The sequence below is a fragment of the Ornithorhynchus anatinus genome, chromosome 7, assembly GCF_004115215.2.
Source record: "Ornithorhynchus anatinus isolate Pmale09 chromosome 7, mOrnAna1.pri.v4, whole genome shotgun sequence".
Classification (NCBI taxonomy): domain Eukaryota; kingdom Metazoa; phylum Chordata; class Mammalia; order Monotremata; family Ornithorhynchidae; genus Ornithorhynchus; species Ornithorhynchus anatinus.
In genome coordinates, this window is record NC_041734.1 from 14155499 (window position 1) to 14175080 (window position 19582).

Consider the following 19582-nt stretch of genomic DNA (forward strand, 5'->3'; position numbering starts at 1 on the left):
CTGTCATCAGATAGTTTATTTCTATCACGGAGTACTAGGGCTAGGAATAATTGCATGGACTTCTAAGCACTTTTGCAGGTCAAAGGTTTTGTGAACATCTCTGTTTAAGTCTCTGAATCCAACCCTTAACACCACCAAAAATCTAGGAATACACAAAAGTATTATGCAAAAGAATTCTCTCTCCACACATAGCCAGCGTGGAAGGTCTTTATCTTTATTTCTTGAGTAAATTAATGTAGTCACATCTCCTCTAACAAGCCATCCCTAAGCCCTCCTCTCCTCTTCCATTCCCTTCTGTGTCACACTGACTTGCTCCCTTCATTTATCCTCCCTCCCATCCCCACAGCACATATGTACATACCTGTATATATCTGTAATTTATTTATTTCTGTATATTAATGTCTGTCTCCCCCTCTAGACTGTGAGCTTGTTATGGACAGGGAATGTGCGCTGTTATACTATACTCACCCAAGCGCATGGTACAATGCTTTGCACACAGAAACTGCTCAATAAATACAATTGAATGAATGAATATTTAGCACTTCATGGTTGCTAAGTGTCATGTAGTTTTTTATTAGTTACCCTTCCAAATAAGCCAATGGGGGTTCCACTACTGTGACTTACGTTCTGAATGCTATCCAACCCAAGAATACTTTTTTCTGATCACGCAGTTTTGCAATTGTGCAGTTGAGAGAGGAGAAAACAGTAATGAAGTGGGAGATAAAAAATTCTGCCTTGTGGATCAGTTAGTCCCATAGAACTTGAGAGAGGGAGACAGAGACAGAGAGAGAGAGAGAGAAAGTACAGCAAAGACTATATTAAATGAATTCACCCTCAGCAACCCAACTCTCACAGGCCAAACTGACAGTTATGAGGGGCTAAGTCAAAGAACAAAGAGACTAGGCAGACTTTACAAGTAGATACTGAGATTCTAAACATAAGGCTCCCAAAGATGGCTCCATGCCTGGAGCATTCTACCAACATACCAGGTTGAATTCCCAGGTAAATTTGAGAACTGTAAGTCATCAGGTTTGGTACCAAGGCCCTGAGCTTGTTGTTGGGTAGGGATCGTCTCTATCTGCTGCCGAATTGTACTTTCCAAGTGCTTAGTACAGTGCTCTGCACTCAGTAAGTGCTCAATAAATACGATTGAATGAATGAATGAAAGAATACTTATATTTACAAGGCCTGTAAATGGGCAGGTAGAGTTAAATATAAGGCAGTTTCAGATCATTTGGCCACAATTTTGAAGATGGTGAAAAGTTCAAAAAAGACCTTTTTGTAAATGTGGTTATATCTTAATTAAATGTCTTTGAATTTAAAATAAAATAGAATAAAAATCTACTTGTACAGCAAAACTAATTCATTCAATAGTATTTATTGAACTCTTACTGTATGCAAAGCACTATACTAAGCACTTGTGAGAGTACACTACAACAACAGATACAGTCCCTGCCCCTAACAAGCTCACAATCTAAAGAGTAAATTACTATTTACAGTCTAATAGTAAAACATAACATCATAATGGAATATCTGGCATTGGTTTGAATGGTTAGAAGTCTGCCTGTGTCCTAGCATCCAATATGTGCCTGAGAGGGGAAAGACAAGGGGGGAGGGCGTGGCTGCCTCCTGCTCTCCCAAATAGAGCCCCAGGACCACTCCACAGCAGTACTTCATTTGCAGGCAGAGCCAACCTGCCCAGACTCAAAGTCCTGGGCAATGTCTGGGGCAGAGAGGGAGCAAACTGGAGCAAAGTGACACCCATTTTCTGATAGTGTTGTCTGTCAGGGTTCCTCCCCTGAGACCATGCCCACAAACCATGTCCGGCAGCAGCCTGCACTACAGTGATCGTGGATTTTCTCCTCCTAAAGTGGAGGACTTGAGGAAGGAAAGATAAGGTTGGGGAGAAAGAGCAGGGATTTAGGTTAGCACTTCTCTCAAATAAATCAAGAATTTTTTTTACAGTATTTGTTAAGCACTTACCATGTGCCAGGCACTGTAATAAGTGTTGGGGCAAATACAAGTCTATCAGGTTGGACACCGTCCTTGTCCTGCATAGGCTCATAGTCTCAGTCCCTATTTTACAGATGAAGTAACTGAGGCACAAAGAAGTGAAATGATTGGTCCAAGATCACACAGCAGACAAGTGGTGGAGCTGGGATTAGAACCTAGGTCCTTCTGACTTCCAGGCTCGTGCTCTAACCACTATACCGCCCCCCCTCACAGCCCCCTAAACTGTAAGCCCACTGTGGGCAGGGAGTGTCTCTATTGTTATATTGCACTTTCCAAGTGTTTAGTACAAGTGCTCCGCACACAGTAAATGCTCAATAAATATGATTGAATGAATTAATGAATAATCTTGGCTGTGTGACCTTGGGCAAGTCATTTTATTTCCCCTGTGCTTCAGTTACATCATCTGTAAAATACAGTTTAAGATTGTGAGCCCCATGTGGGAAGGGATTGTCCAACTTGATTAGCTTGAATATACCCCAGCACTTAGTAGAGCGCCTGGCACAAAGTAACTGCTAAACAATTGTCATTAGAAAAAAACAACAACCTACAGCATTATATTTTGTATTCCAAACTCACCAGGCCACATTTTTTTTTTTTTTCTCCTTCCTCCCTGGAGATGTCCTGGGAGCAAAATAAAGAAACCACCATTCCTCCAGCAAATATGGTTTCCCCTTCTGGGAATAGGAAGGGGCAAATGACTATAAATTTGGAGAAGAGAGTTTCTTCTCAATCTTTGCACGTGGGTGAGAAACCACTGCAGGGCAAGTCTACAATGGTGGCGGGAAGGGATAGCTCTATATTTCCTCTATATCTTCTCTATAGCTCGGAAGCCTTCCCTGAGGAAGGTAGAGGGGGTCATTTCTAAAGAAACCCAAACCAGAGTCCCATCTGATCTACATAGGCCACTACCACTCTGGGAAGTTGCATAGTCAGTGAGACCACACTGAGCATCCAAACGCTCGATGCCGTGTTAGAGAAGAGACAGAAATATTGGGCGGCCTTCTGGACACCCATTGATCGGTGCTCTGGTGAGAATATTTGTCTCAGAGCTCTGACATCCTGTGAAAGCCACATTTAGCAATATGATTTCAGAAGCATAATTATCCCGCTGTGCTGACAATCATCAAATAATCACAGGAGGAGGAAACTGAGATTCTCTGGTGACTTAACTTCCTAGCTGCCTTGTTCTCTCCTTTCCTAGGGGACTGCACATGTTCAGACCAGCAGTGCAACTGACCACTTTCTGAAATTTTTAATGCTAATATAGATTAGCCTTAAGGGTTTGCTACTTTAAATCCACAGCTTGTTTCAGGTTCAAATGGACTGTAACCAGCTTCAGACTCCTGGCCTCCTGGCTTCAGGCAGTGAGAAGGAGCTACAGTGGAGTAAGGAGGAATGCTGGACTAAGGAATGACCAGACTGCTCTCTTTACTGCTGTGGGTGTGACATCATTTCTGAACTCTTCCAACATTCCCTTGAAAGCAGATGTTCCCAGAGTGCCTGAATTCTGTTCTACATTTGTTCAATGAACGTTGCATCGCACAAAATGAACCAACTCGTGAGTGTCGATCATGAACCATTCAGTAAAGGAAATCCTTTTGCCAACTCTCACACAGTCGGGCCTTTAGAACGCATGCCATTTTTCTGCCCGGAACGTTCACAATCATTTCCCATTTTCAGCTAGAGAGGGACAACTGAGCTATTGTCATTCATTTCCTGTGGGGACCCCCATGGAAAGCACTGAGTGGGCAGTTTACAGTCCTAGCAAGGGTTTTCTGACAGCTCAGCTCCACTACCGGAAAAATCAAACTACAATCATTTTGATTTCAGGGTCATTGCCTCCACTCCAACCAGAAACTAAAGCTCACCGCCAGCATGTCATTTTATTGGTGGGTTCTAAACAGGGAGAACTCTCTATACCCTCTTAAAATGGACATGAGTCAGTGTGCATGAGAAACAAATTTGTCATGGACATCAGGATATTATGATTCTTTTTTTTTTTTCAGCTTCTGACCACATGTTGGATGGGTAGTTCTGGTTTTAACCATTACCATGGTATTGGCCCAGTTTCTAGTAGGAAGCATCCCGGGGTTTCCCAGGGTCGAAGGAGCCAGTTGGCCTGCAGTGAACGTGGAGACTGGACTCCCTTTCTTTGGCAGAAGGACAAGCGAACCCAAAGGGAAACTCTGTGGATGTAACTGGGCTCTGGTAGGAAGAGGGTTACAGACACTTCCTGGATCCCTAAAGATGTCACCCCTACTTTCCCCACATGAGTACTCACCAGTTGGCACCTCTTCTCTATTGGCAAATTCCTGCACGAGACAGCAAAGTTGGTGGGCTTCCTGCAGGCTGAAAAGGCAACCTCTCACTCCTGAGGTTCTCCTTTTAGGATTACATTAGATTACTGGGTGATTTTCTTTCATAAAGATGAAAGAAAAAGATGGTTGAATTCTCTGTCGGACCTCGGGAACTGCAGAGAAGTCCCGTGTCCAAGACTTTCCAGCTGGAACTTGTTTCAAACTCTGAATTCCCTGGATGATGAAAAATAGAGGACATATTACTGTCTGGAGAATAAACAGACTTCCAGAAATGACAGAAAAGTGGCATCCTGTGAATACCAAATTACTATTAATATTCAGGTCTGAGTCACATATCCAGTTTGGGCAAGGACAACACAGACCCTGGCAAATCAGCAAGGAGACCTGGACTAGTGGTTCATAAGCAAGCAACTAATGCTTCACAAAGGTTTTAATGCATGTATGCTGGGCACCAAATAATTTATATAGATAGACTCCTTTCTCTTTAAGTCAAAATGCCAAAACATCCATGTCTCAGTTGGAGTTTCAGACTAGCTAAAGATGGAACCATACTTCATTTCTTACTAGAATGGTGTAATGTGTCTGAGACTATACTTGGATTTGTCCACTTGGTGAAACCTAATCAAAAATACTTTCAGTATTTCTACTCTTCTCTCTCAAAACCAAAAAACCTTGAAGCTTCTCAAGTGTTCCCAAGGTTATAGAAGAGTGCAGCAAAGCCAAGCTCTCTATGTAAATGCTGCTCTCAGGGTAGAAGTCCTCCTCACAGGTCTTTTTTTATGATATTTAAGCACTTGCTATGTGCCAAGCACTGTACAAAGCATTGGGGTAGATACAAGCTAATCAGGTTGGACACAGTCCTTGTCCCACATGAGATTCACAGCCAAAGTCCCCATTTTACAGAAGAAGCAACCGAGAAGTTAGGTGATTGCCCAAGGTCACATGACAGACAAGTGGCAGAGTCAAAATTAGAACCCAAGTCCTTTTGACTCCCAAGCCCATTTTCTAACCGTGGTAATACTGCTTCTCTTCTTAGTGGGAGAGGTTTGTTTTTTTTTAAAAATGATATTTGTTAAGCACCCTCATCAGCACATCCTTTTTTTGTTGTTGTTTTTTCCTATAGGTATACAATGGAGTTCTGGATCCTTTGGTTAGGGAGAAGTTAAAAAATAAAAATCAAACCTCTAAGGTAGACAATCACGCAGTCCTTGATACTACCATAAAACTGTTCAGCTCCTTCTAACTCCAAAGGGGGATCAATATTCTTAATTTACTTTATTTTCCCCAAACCCCTGAGCATGCTCAGATTCTGAAGTTAAGTGCTCCACTGCTATGTTTCACATTAAGCATTTTTGTAGAAAAAATACACTGCCTTTGAATCGGAACTTAAAAAATTCCCTCTACTTCTCTAACTTCACCATTTCCTTATCACAAGGCAGGAAACCTCTATTTCACACCATTCCCCCTCCTCCCCAATAATTCAGCCTCCATTAGTTGTGTACAGAAGGGGCAGTATGATCTGAGGGAGAAAAAATACACTGCCTTTGAATCGGAACTTAAAAAATCCCCTCTACTTATCTGACTTCACCATTTCCTTATCACAAGGCAGGAAACCTCTATTTCACACCATTCCTCCTCCTCCCCAATAATTCAGCCTCCAGTTGTTGTTTACAGAAGGGGCAGTATGATCTGACGGAGAAAAAATACCTGGAGTATGAGTTCTACTCTTGATTCTGCAACTGCCTCCCTATGGAATGTTTCACATGGGACTTATTTAATCAATCTGTCACTCCATTTCCCCAACCAATCTATAGTATTTACAAATACCTTTTGAGTGGATAGTACTGTGAATACGTTTGATAATAGCTTTTTAGCATATACTATGTGCCGGACACACATTCAGGCTCTGGTGGACCTTATACTGTAACGTGGAGAGACCAAATGACCAAAGTTCCTTACAAAGTGGGAGCTGGAGGAAGGACAAGGATAAAATCGATAGTACAAACATGTCAGGATAAAGTAGAATAAATGAATATACAGTTGAATACATGTATATACAAAAGTGCCGAGGGTGGGTATGAACAGAGTAAGTCCTAAGAGTGGCTGTTGGGTTGAAGTGGTTTAGGGTGTTGGGAATTTATGTGGGAAGACTTCCTGGAGGAGCTGGGATTTTAAGGAAGGCACTGAAGATAGGGAGGGCAATAACTTGCTTCCCTCCCCTCGCACCTCAAGGGGGAATTGTGAGGATAAATGGGGCAGGTAAGAACACGCTGAGCATTCACAAAATGCTTAATGGGGATTAAGACATTGTATCCCACGTCGGATCGGGACTGTGTCCAACCTGACTAGTTTGTGTCTATCTCAGTAGTTAGTACAGTGCCTGGTACATAGTAAGCACTTAATACACACCATTAAAAAAGTAATTATTTTCTAAATGGAATTCTGAGCGGCAACAGCACCCGCAGTATCATCTTTAGACCCGAAGGACCGTGATATTCAGTAGGGGAGAAAGCACGGGATTATTCAGTAAATCCTTCTGAATATGCACGACTTTCGAATCGACTCAAAGAAGGATCTAACTTCTTCCGGGAAGCCTATTTTGTGAGCTAGGCAGGCTTTGGGATTAAAGGTGAGGGCAGCGGCACACCAAGCAGAAGGGTTTTAGGAGAAGGAAGGCTGAAGAAGGGCCTCTGGAGTTGTGTCCCTAGTTCGACCTCATTGTCTTTGGAGGAACTGGAAACCGCACAGTAAGAGAAGATGCTTCAGGTGTGTGAGTGTGAGTGTCGAGCCGTCCATTGGGGCTGGGGCTGACCTCAACCACGGGGCTCTCTCGGGGGGTCTGGGATGGTGTGGGGGGTTTGGGGGGCGGAGGGGAGGGGGCCGCGGGGCTGGGGCAGCTCGGCTTTCCTGGGAAGAAAGTGTCCCTGGGGCGACAAGAACGACCCGGCCCCAGCCCCCGACCCAGGCCCCCAGGCCCAACTCCAGCCCCCTGCCCCGACCCCCAGCCCCAGCTCTGATGCCCAGCCCCTGCACCGACCCCCAAGCTCAGTGCCAGCCCCCTGCCCCGACCCCTAGCCACAGCCCTGATGCCCAGCCCCAGCCCCGACCCCCAGCTGTCTGCCCCGACCCCCAGGTCCAGCCCCAGCCCCCAGCCCCCTGCCTCGACCCCCAGCCCCCTGCCCCGACCCCCAGCCCAGCTGACCTTTCCGGGGCTGCTCCCGCCGGGCGGCGTTTGGAAAATCTTGTGCGAGGGTCGGGCTTGGCGAGGACCCCCGTGCGGCCTGGGGGGCCCAGGGAGAGGGGGGGTCCGGAGCCGTCGTCTGGCCGCCCACCCACCCAAAGAGGAGACTGTCGAGGAGAGGAGAGAAGCCCCAGAGCACTGGATCGGCCCCGTGCCCCCTGTGCCCCCCGTGCCCGCAGGCGGCAGGACCGGAGCCACACGTGGGCAGGGGCAACGAGGCGGCCTCTCCTCATGCTTCAGATCGCAATCAGTCGATTCTATTAATCAGTGTATTGAGCGTTTATAATAATAATAATAATGTTGGTATTTGTTAAGCGCTTACTATGTGCCGAGCACTGTTCTAAGCACCGGGGTAGATACAGGGTGATCAGGTCGTCCCACGTGAGGCTCACAGTTAATCCCCATTTTACAGATGAAGGAACTGTGGCACAGAGAAGATAAGTGACTTGCCTGCAGTCACACAGCTGATAAGTGGCAGGGCCGGCATTCGAACCCATGACTTTCGACTCCCAAGCCCGGGCTCTTTCCACTGAACCACACTGCTTCTCTACTGTGTGCCCAGCACTCTACTAAGCGCTCGGGAGACTACAAGACACCATAATGTAACAGACGCGTTCCCAGTCCACAGTGAGTTTACAGTGTAGAGGGGGAAACGAACATCAGTACACATCAATTCCGGATACCTCCCTAAATATTTATTTTAGTGTTTGTGATTTCGTCGGACTCACACTTGGGTACGGATTTGGTTGCGATATGACACCGATATTGTATGTCCGCACACCATATTTTGAAAATCCCTCGCTTCCCCTTAGCCACCTGAGCCCGTTGTTGGGCAGGGATCGTCTCTATCTGTTGCCGAATTGTAATAACAGTGTTGGTATTTGTTAAGCGTTTACTATGTTCAGAGCGCTGTTTTAAGCGCTGGGGTAAATACAGGGTAATCAGGTTGTCCCACGTGAGGCTCACAGTCTTAATCCCCATTTTACAGATGAGGGAACTGAGGCCCAGAGAAGTTAAGTGACTCGCCCACAGTCACACAGCTGACGAGCAGCGGATCCTGGATTCGAACCCATGACCTCTGACTCCCAAGCCCATGCTCTTTCCACTGAGCCACGCTGCTTCAATTGGAATTGTACATTCCAAGCGCTTCGTACAGTGCTCTGCACACAGTAAGCGCTCAAAAAATACGATTGAATGAATGAATAATCCTCTGACTCTCTTCTTTGGAAGGGTTGTTCTAGCAGGAGAGATGGGAGAGCAAAGAGAAGAGCGAGGCAGGTGAGAAAGGATGGGAGAGATGCAACTTGGAAGAACAGCGGGAAGAAATAAGTGTAACGGATGTGATTCGCACTGTCGATATGGAACTGTTCAGGTGGAAAGATACATAATTCCATATCGAAAGGGCCGATTACATCCAAGCTCCCCAAAGGAGAAGGTCTGAAAGCAGCGGTGGGAGAAAACTATCATAGTCTCCCAAGTGTTCTGCACAGTGTAAATGCTTAGTGAATACTACTGATCGATTCAAGTCTGATTTGCCAAATGTGTCGTTAGGGTAGGTGGGACAAACAACTTGGAGAAGTGACAAGACAGCGTACTTATTTTCCAGTTGGACACCTTTGCTTCGCCAGGCCCCAGCTACTGGCTGTACCTGAGGTCAGCAGCAGGAAACAGAGAGGGCTACCAAAGGGACTACTAGCCAGGCAAACCTCCAGCAGGAACAGTGAGGGAAAGCGACAGGGGGTGTGCACTCTGGGGACGGGCCCAGGCTCGGCTGCTGGCTGGCTGCCTAACCCTGATCTGTTTACTGGGTTATCTGTTTGGGCCGAGGCCGTGTCTCCTCCCTCTTAGGGGGAGGCTCAAAGCCAGTTAATTCATGACTTTCAGGAGTTCACTCTTTCGGGTACATACGTATTTCTAGGAGCTTGCAAATGTTGTCAACTCTCTCCGAGAACCCCAGGTACCTAAACACTCCCATCTCACCATCCCAGCTATAAAAATGCAAAAGATATATGAACAAATAGGTTTTAGCAATCCTGCTTTGAGGGTTTTGTGTTTTCCACTGTCCCACTATTTCTCTTTCCAGAGCTTAGCACACAGTAGGCACTTAACAAATCCTACTACTACCACTACTTGCAAAAAACGTACCTTAGTTTGATATGCCTGGCACGGGGTAGGCTTGGGATATCTCCCAAGCATTGCTGCAAATAGGAAGCTAAGATTTAATGTCATCATTGCTCTTACTGCTTCCCACTTACCTTTGACTGCCAAATGCTCTCTCCAGTTTCAAAGTCTTAAGGAAGGCTCATCTTCTCCAAGAGGCCTTCCCTGACAAAACCCTCATTTCCTCTTTTCCCACTCCTTTTTGCATCCCTCTGATTGAATTCCTTTACTCATTCCTCCCTCAGTCCCACAGCACTTATGTACATATCCATAATTTATTTATTTAACATCTGTCTGCCCCTCTAGACTGTGAGCTCATTGTGGGCAGGGAATGTGTCTACCAACTCTATTATACTCTGCCAAGTGGTTAACAGTGCTGTGCACACAGTAAGTGCTCAATACAATTGATTGACTCCTAGTCCTAAATCACCTGATGAGAGATATCATGATTGTCCTTCTCTTTGGGATTATCTCTTGGGATGTTCTGAAATAGTGGGGCAGCCCAAAGCAGAGATACAGGAGGCTCCTTAGAGTGATAGGTGCCCGGGAGGTGCTGCTGGCTATAAACCACTTCATGGACCACAATCCCATCAGGACCCAAACTTAAAAAGAGATGAGTACCAAGTGGTCAAGAAATAGTGTGGGTCCCCATTGCTCAGCACCTGTGGCTCATTATATGGTCTTCAAAATTGGCCTTTCCCACCTTTCACATTATAGATGCAAATAATTTCCAGAAGCAAAAATGACAGACTTCACTTGGGGCACCACTGTCCGTAGCTTGGTACGGTGAATTGACATGGAGCAGGCATAGGCAAAGAGGGCAGAACCAGTATTTTAAAGACACAGTGAAGCACAGTCTCAAACAAACTGCTTGGAGAAGGGAAAGAAGTTATTACATAGCACAGACGTGTGTAGTAATTGGGTAAAGAGTTGTGTGCTCTCTCCCCCCCCTCTTTCGTGGCAGGGGTGTTACTGTAGCTGATGTGCACAGTCTTTCTGTAAACGTGGAGTGGATTGAAGCTCAATCTCCCTCACTTGCAGCTATACATAGGATCTCACCATCAGTAGTGTCATCTCTGTGGAGGAAAAAATTCAAACACACATTTGTAGCTGAGCACATTCATTCCTCCAGATTTAGATGGTGACCTTTCTGAAAAGTGATGCTTTGGGAATAATTCTTCCACATCTTGAGCTGGAATAGTCCTGTACTGTGTAAGGTTAGTGGGTAAGGTTAGTCACTCAAGCTGCAGAGAAAGTTTCTGTATTTCTTGGTGAAAGGGACATTATCTGTTCCAACCATAGCACACATTTCTGGGAATAAAGCATGGTCTAGTGGAAAGAGCATGGGGCCTGGGTTCTTGTCATTAAGCACAGCTCAAACTGTTAAGGCTCTATTTTGGCAAAAACCTCCCAACCCAACTCCGCAAGTTTGAATGTCCTTTATATTGATGTGAGCTCATTGTGGGCAGGAATGTATTTGTTGTTATATTGTACTCTCCCAAGCGCTTAATACAGTGCTGTGCACACAGTAAGTGCTCAATAAATATGATTGAACGAACATTTTATTCCCTCTAGACTGTGAACTTGCTGTAGGCAGGGACTGCCTCTCTACTGCTGCATTGTACTTTCCAAAATGCTTAGTACAGTGCTCTGCATGTGGTAAGCACTCAATAAATATGATTTATTGAATAATTCTGGCTCCATCACTTGCCTGCTGTGTGACCTTGGAAAAGTCACTTAACTTCTCTGTGCCTGTTTCCTCTTCTGTAAAAGAGGGATTCAATACCTGTTCTCCCTCCCACTTAGACTGTAAGCCCATGTTGGACAGGTTCTGATCTGATTATCTTGTATCTACTCCAGCGATTAGCATAGTGGTTGGCACAAAGTAAGTGCTTAACATTAATTCATTCTTATTGAGGGCATACTGTATGCACAGCACTATAGTAAGGGTTTGGAAAGTATAATTCAGCAATAAAGAGAGACAATCCCTGCCCACACCGGGCTTACAGTCTAGAAATACCCCAATTATTACTATTATTCCTCTAAACTCTAGGCATCATGAGGTCAGTGTGGAGAGAGGAGAAGGAGCAAAGGAGTGGGACTGGTATCTTTTGCCATCCTGGCTCTTAGTGAGATAGGAAGCATCTGCCCCCTTCTAGACTTTGAGCCCATTATGGGCAGGGATCATCTCTATTGCCGAATTGTCCTTTCCAAGTGTTTAGTAATAATAATGTCGGTATTTGTTAAGCGCTTACTATGTGCCGAGCACTGTTCTAAGCGCTGGGGTAGACATAGGGGAATCAGGTTGTCCCACGTGGGGCTCACAGTCTTAATCCCCATTTTACAGATGAGGGAACTGAGGCACAGAGAAGTTAAGTGGCTTGCCCACAGTACAGTGCTCTGCACAAAGTAAGTGCTCAATAAATAGGATTGAATGAATGAACGAGTGGTTGGCACCTACAAATCATACAAAAGATCCAAAGGTAAGGCATGATTACCAACAATGAGGACGTGGAACAAAGTCAGTTCATCAGCATCGAAGCAACGCTCACAGCCACACAGCTCCACCGGGCAGGACATGGTAGAATGGACAACGGCAATATTCTTGAGCGGCCACTGTAGGGTTAACCAAAAGGGGGCATATACATCAGCCAGGAGGGCAGACCACACAATATAAAGGCACACTGAAGCACACACTCAAACTGTACTTCACACTGTAGTTGGCAGCCCCGAGGTGAGATATTGGCAAAGGGGTTGCTCTCCGTAATCATGGGCTCCATGACGTGTGGGATGCCAAGAGGTAAGCTGGAGGACAGATCTGGGACCTGTATTGGACAGAGACGCATTAGCATAGTAAAGAGCTCTCCTTGAGGGCAGACAGTTGTGGCAAGGTGTGTTGGCAGACAGAGCTAGGATCTTACCCTCAGCAGGATCATCATCAAGTACGAAGGTCGGCTAGATGTCTGTGTTAGGAAGATGGGGAGAAGGAAGCTTTTAAAGAAAACAATCTTTTGACTACAAGTCTTAAGCGATATAACTTAAAAGGGTTCAAAATACACTTAGTTCTGATCACCTCTTGCGTTTTCTCTACACATTGGGGCTAGAACACCATTTGGGAATTAGAGAATGTTTGTCCAGCAACGAGGGGCTGTTTGCGGCACAGGAAGAAACGGTTTGTGCACACTTTATCATGAGGTTTTGCAAGAATTTAAGCCCTGCATGATAGGAGAACTGGTGTGCCCGGTTTTAGACATGTTTAGATGAGAGAAGGGATGGAATCCATTGGCTGTTCGGGATTCCTGACTGCAAATTTCTCAATAACTTAATGACAAAGATAACCTTCACTGCAATCTCTACTAACCATTACACTTCTCAGTACATTAAATATCAGAGCCAGTCACTTGAAGTTTTTAACAGCACTTCTGCTCAATGTATCTGTAGGAGAAGCGTAAGGATTCCCACAGGCTCATGATTCAGTCGTAATATCGTACACTGTAAAAAAGAAACACAGATTCTATGTCTTAGGCAGCCTTTTCTCTTTGGTCCACATAGATTTCGCTTGAACGCCAGAAAAAATATTTCAAACTAAATAATGGAAAAAGCTGAGGTGTAGTATTTTTAAAAATCTTTTTTTAATGAAGAAATAATTCCATTCCAAAATATAGACACACAATTAAATAGTTTAATCACTTCAAAATATAACATGTCCCCGGTAGGTTCCAACACACGCATACACACACACACACACATACACACAAAACAATACTTAACAGCAATACAAAAAACCCATACAATAGTAGTTTTGTTACAATACCAATGAATATTGTGAAATCTTTAGTGTCTCTGCATCTGTTGTCTCAAGTGGTGTCAAAGTACAGTAGTCATAATTAAAAAGGTCTTACAGTTAGTAGCCTCAAGATGTAACTCTTCATACTTTTTTGTTTTTGGTTGAAAAATAAAAATGCCCTTTCTTCCGAGGACACCGTGGAGTTCTTGTTGTCTGCGGCTCCTTGCGCTGAATTGAACCAAGGTGACTGAAGTGACCATGGTTGCGATATTTACAAGGACTATCTACAGTTAACAACCAAGAACTCATGAAAGAATGGGCAGAGATGACCAAAATAATGGCAGACACTGGTGCTAAATTATGATGCAACAGTTTGGCTCATGCATATAAGAAAATACATATTATATCACTACAAAGCCCACACTCCTTTAATGCAGTTCAGACAACGCTATTACTTACGAATGAACCTTCCCTGCCTAGCAGTAGTGACCATCCGAGATCCTATTCCTCACCAAATCCTTCAAACCTCCCTTCCAACCGACTGAACATTTCCCCAACCTCCCTCCTGACCACCTGCAACAATTTCCCGAACCCTAAGGAGTCCGTCAGCCCTTGGGCCTTGTGCCGCGATGCTGAAGTTCTCCGGTAATGAAAAACAACCATTTCTGAGGGCCACTTCTGCGTAGTTCTTAGTTTTAATGGCTAAGAAATGACAAACCACAAGATATAATAGTATCCAATGGACAGACTTGCTGAGCTAAAACACTGCCAGCTTGGCAAAATACCGAACATAATACATCTGGAGAGGCAAATGAAGAGCCAAGAAGCTCCACCTCAGAGTTCCAAGTTGGGAAGGGGTTTTGGGGGCCTCTCACTGGCCTGCAGGCTTGGAGTCAGCAGAGAGAAAGAAAAGGTGGCTGGTTTGCTCTGAAAGCAGTCCCGGAGCTGCCGAGGGCCCACCGTGGCCAACGGGAAGAACTGAGGCCGAGACCGGCTCCCATGGAGACGGGTGACTCTCCAAGTGGGAAATGGAAAGGACGCGGATGGCGTCGATGGTTCGGCGGGCTCTTCCGGCCGGGAGGGTCGGTGTCTTGGCCCAGAGACGGTCTGGCAGCTCTCTGAAGCCAACAGCGATTTCAGAGTCTAGGACATCGTGGCTTTAAGCGCTGACTATGAGGCACAGGTGGTCCTCCTTCCCAAAAGGCAGGAGGGGCCGAGGAGAGGTATGGGCCCTGGGGAGCAGGGATAGGGGTAGGAGGAATGGGAAGGGGCTGTGAGGTGTGCGGGGAGCGAGGCTTCTTTTCCCCTCAGGGATGGCAGATGCCATGTGAGCAATGGGGATGAAAAGACCAAAAATCCCAACAGAAAAATGAAGAAACCCGAACTAACCATGACGCACGAAGAAACCTGGGTTACCATTCTCATTTTGCCCCTCAAGGACATGACATGGAGGCTGTTTGCTTGGTGGTTGTGGTGGTCGCAGGGGGGAGGCAAAGAGGGGGTTTCTGCACTCACAGCAGCCTAGGGGCAAGATGTGAACTCCAAAGTACCCACTGCTTCCTCCCAGTTCCCTGGGGGCAACCATCTGGCCATCTCAGACCACCTACAAGGGAAAACGGCACAGCCTCCTGGACGGGGCGCTTGAAAGGCAAAGGGAGCACTTGGAAGGCCAAGAGGATCCCTGGTCTGAGCAGCAACCAATCCCTAGGGTAGTGGAGGACTCCGATGGTCTGTAAGCAGAAGACTCTGCCAGGCCCAGCTCAGGCATTTACTAGTGTGCAACGTTAGCCTTTTCAGAGCTCTTGATTCCAAAATATGATATCCTCACTCCCTTTTTCTTTCTTTCGGGTTTCAGGGAGGAAAAGGAATGATCAGAGAAACCCCAGGAATCCAAATGTTGCATCTTCCAACTGGAAAGATCTGAAGACCATTTCTTTCTTCCTGACTTTCTGTTCTCTTTCTGTTCTCCAGGAAAGGGCAAATGTCAGGTTCCTTTAGCTTCCTTTCTTCCATGAATGTAATTTTCCCTTTTGTTTAACTCTCCACTCAAGGAGTCAGCCTCTTCCACAGATTGCATGCAGAACACCCAGGGGCCGGCTAAGGCCAGACACATTCAGAAATAAAAGGAGAGGGGACATTCCAAGCGCACTTTTAAAGCCTGTACATTTCAAGCCGAAGGCCTCAAATCAACCTGATAGGGAAAACTTGTGAATGAGCTGATGTGTTGAAGACATGCTCGCTAAAGCTAAAACATCAATGAAACAAAACCATGGAAGATTATAGGTCAGTCAGTTCAGGGATCTTATGGCACCTGTGGTTTATAAACAGCTTTAGTAACGAGTATTTCAAAACATAGTTCACAGTTTTAAGAAGATCTGTGCTGATTTAAAAACTAGATTCTATATCATTTGAATGTTGCCTTTTTGTATATGATATCTATTTGGAAAAAAAATATTTACACTAAATTCTATGGCTGATTTGTTAGAGAATCTTGAAAGAAAACAACTCTCAGTTATGCATTAGCCCAAAGGATTGGATTATCCAAGTGCATTTGGTCCAAGTCCCTTTCTACAGAGACTTGGCCACACATTGCAGACAGAGCCTGGATCTTAATTTCTGGACTCTGAATTCACAATTCAGGATTAATATCCTTCAGGGTTGATGAATAACTGTCTGGGGTTGTTGCATGTTTTTTTTTCCAATCTCCGTGGAAAAAAATATACAGTGTATAGTAAACCGTTCTACTAAAACCTCAAAGTATTCAGAAATCAAACTCCTGGCTATAAACAGCATTTAATATTGTTATTGTAAACTGAACAGGGTTCAACATCATGTGCAAAGGTTTAACTGTTTTGTTAACACTGCCATTATGGGAAACAGCAGCCCCAGGGATATAGCCTGTGTGCTTCCGCAGTGATGAGCCATGTCACAGAAAATGTAGCTGATAAGTTTTAGCTTTAAACAAAAGTCTTTTTTTCTCCAAAAACACACACCTACAAACTACAACTCTTAGAACAAAAGGTAACTGAGCTACAGTCATCCAAACGGCGGGTTTAATTAGGGTTTTTCTCTCAAGCGCTCAGTACAGTGCTCTGCACACAGTAAGCGCTCATAAATACGATTGATTAGTTGAAGCTGCTGAATGGGTTGTTTCCACTCCTCAGGGAAGATGAATATTCCGACTGCCTTCCTCCTCCTCCTTCTCCTCCTTGTCTTCCTCGTCCACCTCCTCCTCCTCGTCCACCTCCTCAGTCTGTTTGCAGCTCTTGTCATCATTGGTTTTCACGTACCTTTCGTCGTTCATCTGACTGCGGCTTGCCTGGGAGAAACGTGGACGTGGTGACTGTTCTGCAATCCGGGAAGCCAGACCTTCCTACGGTCAGGACCCAACCTCGTTGGCCAGACTGGGCCCCTCCTCGTTGGAAAGGTGTGCGATCTGAGATCCTGGGAAGGGGCCCCAATTTGAGTCATCTCTAAAGAATCCCTGAAGGCTGCCTGGGATATTCCCTCCAACATCTTCACTCATCAGGCTAAAACGTTTCCTAGCCCGCAATATATGGCTCACCCTGCCTTTCCTCTCCCCTCTTTTTCCCCGTTCCTCCCACCTCTAGGCGCAGAAGGCCCAAGCATCTGCCTCCAGTGCATTTTTTTTACAGTATTTGTTAAGCAATGACTATGTGCCAGGCACTGTACTAAATACTGGGGTAGATACAAGCTAATCAGGTTGGACACAGTCCATGTCCCACATGGGGCTCACAGACTTAATCCCCATTTTACAGATGAGGTAACTGAGGCACAGAGAAGTTAAGTGACGAGTCACACATCAGACAAGTGGTGGAGTCAGAATTAGAACCCAGGTCCTTCTAACAGGCCCATGCGCTATCCACTGGCCACACTGCTTCTCAGCATTCTCATGATGGGTGGTTCCAGCCTACTGCAGATTTCAATGAAATGCAAATGAAGGGCTAGAAAGAACCACCAGAAACCTCCTGTCTGACTTTTTTTATGCCTGACCCAATTACTTTTAGCCTCTGAGTTTGAGTGGTCCTTTGCTAGTCCATTAAGGGGCAAGGCACATGAAGAAACCAGTTTCTTCCCTCTGAGGAGATGCAACAGATTCACTTCTGATTGAGAGGCTGGACACAACCCTTGCATTCAGCACAATCATGATCCCTGAGTAACCGTCAGTGTCCAACACATCAGACTTCAGAGCTGGATTCTGGTCACCCAAGCCCTTAGTAGAGTGCCCTGGCCAGAGTAAGCCTTCAATAAATACCACTGATTGATTTCTGTGAGTTGGGAAATAGGTCTACCAATTCCCACCTAAACAAAGCTAACAATACCTTATATTGTAAATTTTTCTCTTTTACTTCCACTATATTCTTTCAAGTAGTACAGTACTCGGCACAGAGTAGGTGCTCAATAAATATTATTGGTTGACTGTCAGCCTCACCTTTAGCTGCAAGGGGCTGATTACCTTCATGAATTCTGCCATCTAATCCCCAGATTTCCTCCCATCTCAACAGGTGTCATAGAGATAGCTGTCTGTCTTTTCTCCCCACAGAAATACTTTCCAGAGGGCCACCTCTAAGAAGGAACATTTATCAATAAATACTACTACTTGATTGATGGGCAAAATGTAAAGTGTGAGCTCTGGCAGCCCATTTTCAAGATCCATTTTCCTTATTGACAAATTGTGCACTTGCCCATTTGTGATTCTTTTTTTTCTATGGAATTTGTTAAGCTTTTACTATGTGCCAGGCTCTGTACTAAATGCTGGGGTAGATACAAGCTAATCAGGTTGGACACAGTCCATATACCTCATGGGGCTCAGAGTCTTAATCCCCATTGTAAAGATAAGGTAACTGAGGCACAGAGAAGTTAAGTGACAAGGTACACAGCAGACAAGTGGTGGAGCAGGCCTAGAACTCAAGTGCTTCTGAATCCCAGGCCTGGGATCTATTCACTAGGCCACACTGCTTCTTTTCTGGCCACGTGAACCTTTAGGTGTATAATTTCACAACTTATTTGCACACATTGTGGCTTAAAACCTCTTTCCCATCCGGGATGGCAGGTTTGGCCTTTCCGACGCACGGCATTTCCGGTTTGTTCTTTAAAACATCAACAAGACCCAAAGTGAGCATGGTTAACTGTTGTTTGGCTTGCTGAAGAGAACAGCTAAATCAGACGGAGCTGAAACAGATGGTTTCCAGCGTTATTTTCAGGGATTTTTTCACTGATGAGTCAAATGAGTCTGCAGCGGGTGCAGTGGCTCAAAGCCAGGGAAAGGCAAAGTTAGAGGAGTTGCTACAAGGCTCAAATTCAAGATCTCCCCATTCCATAATGACAAGGCCTCACTCACCTCTTTGTCACCATTTTCCACTACCGCAAAATAGCAACTGTATGAGTTTTTGTACCTGTGTTTTCAGCCTCATAACTTTAACTTGCATAATGTGATCAAAAGGCAAAAATATCCTTGCTGGTTTGCCTTGTTTACTATGATGACATTTTAGATCTCGGTGAACCTTTTCCACCTAGGGGCTCGGGGCTCTAAACAATAGTAGTGTAGATTTGATGGGTCTTGAAGGCAGTGTTAAGTAACTCAGCTGGACTAATGATGTGGGGGCACCTTAATGGAGACATCCAGGATAAATGGGTAGAGGGGATCTTGCTTCCAGGGGTTTTAAAAAAAGACTTCTATCTGGCATTGTATCTGGCAGTACTTTGGATGGGCTTATGACATTGCTGACAGTGTAGTTTCGTATTGCGCTGCTGGATCATGTTGGCCCTTTCTAAGAAGGTGCCAGGGGGCCAGGAAAGGCAGGTGGGAAAATTGTCCAATGTCTGCTCTCAACTGGCCTGAGTGAGCTGGTGCTCTGTTTAGGAGGAGGCATATTTCTTTCTAAGGAATCTGATCCTTTGGTTTGCTTTAACACAGCATCTTTTACTTTGACTCTCATGTCTGTAATTGACAGCAGCTACAGTCTATTGGGTTTAGCTTTATCATGCTACATGTAGGCTGACAGCAGAGCACAGAACTAGGCAGAAAAGGGAGGGAGAGTG

The 19582-nt window shown here is 45.2% G+C and overlaps 1 protein-coding gene across 20 annotated transcripts in view; it reads right to left on the reverse strand.

Annotated features, from left to right (window-relative positions):
* Positions 1-13342: 13342 nt before the first annotated feature.
* Positions 13343-19582, reverse strand: part of DTNA (dystrobrevin alpha) — a 282794-nt gene continuing 276554 nt past the window's right edge. For 15 of the 20 annotated variants that reach the window (XM_029068850.2, XM_029068846.2, XM_029068847.2 and 12 more), the window contains one exon: positions 13343-16838. In XM_029068850.2, the coding sequence (XP_028924683.1) occupies positions 16680-16838 (159 nt within the window). In that variant the 3' untranslated portion in view covers positions 13343-16679. The remainder of the gene's footprint in view (positions 16839-19582) is intronic. The other 5 variants (XM_016227842.3, XM_016227848.3, XM_016227868.3 and 2 more) reach the window with 1 other exon arrangement.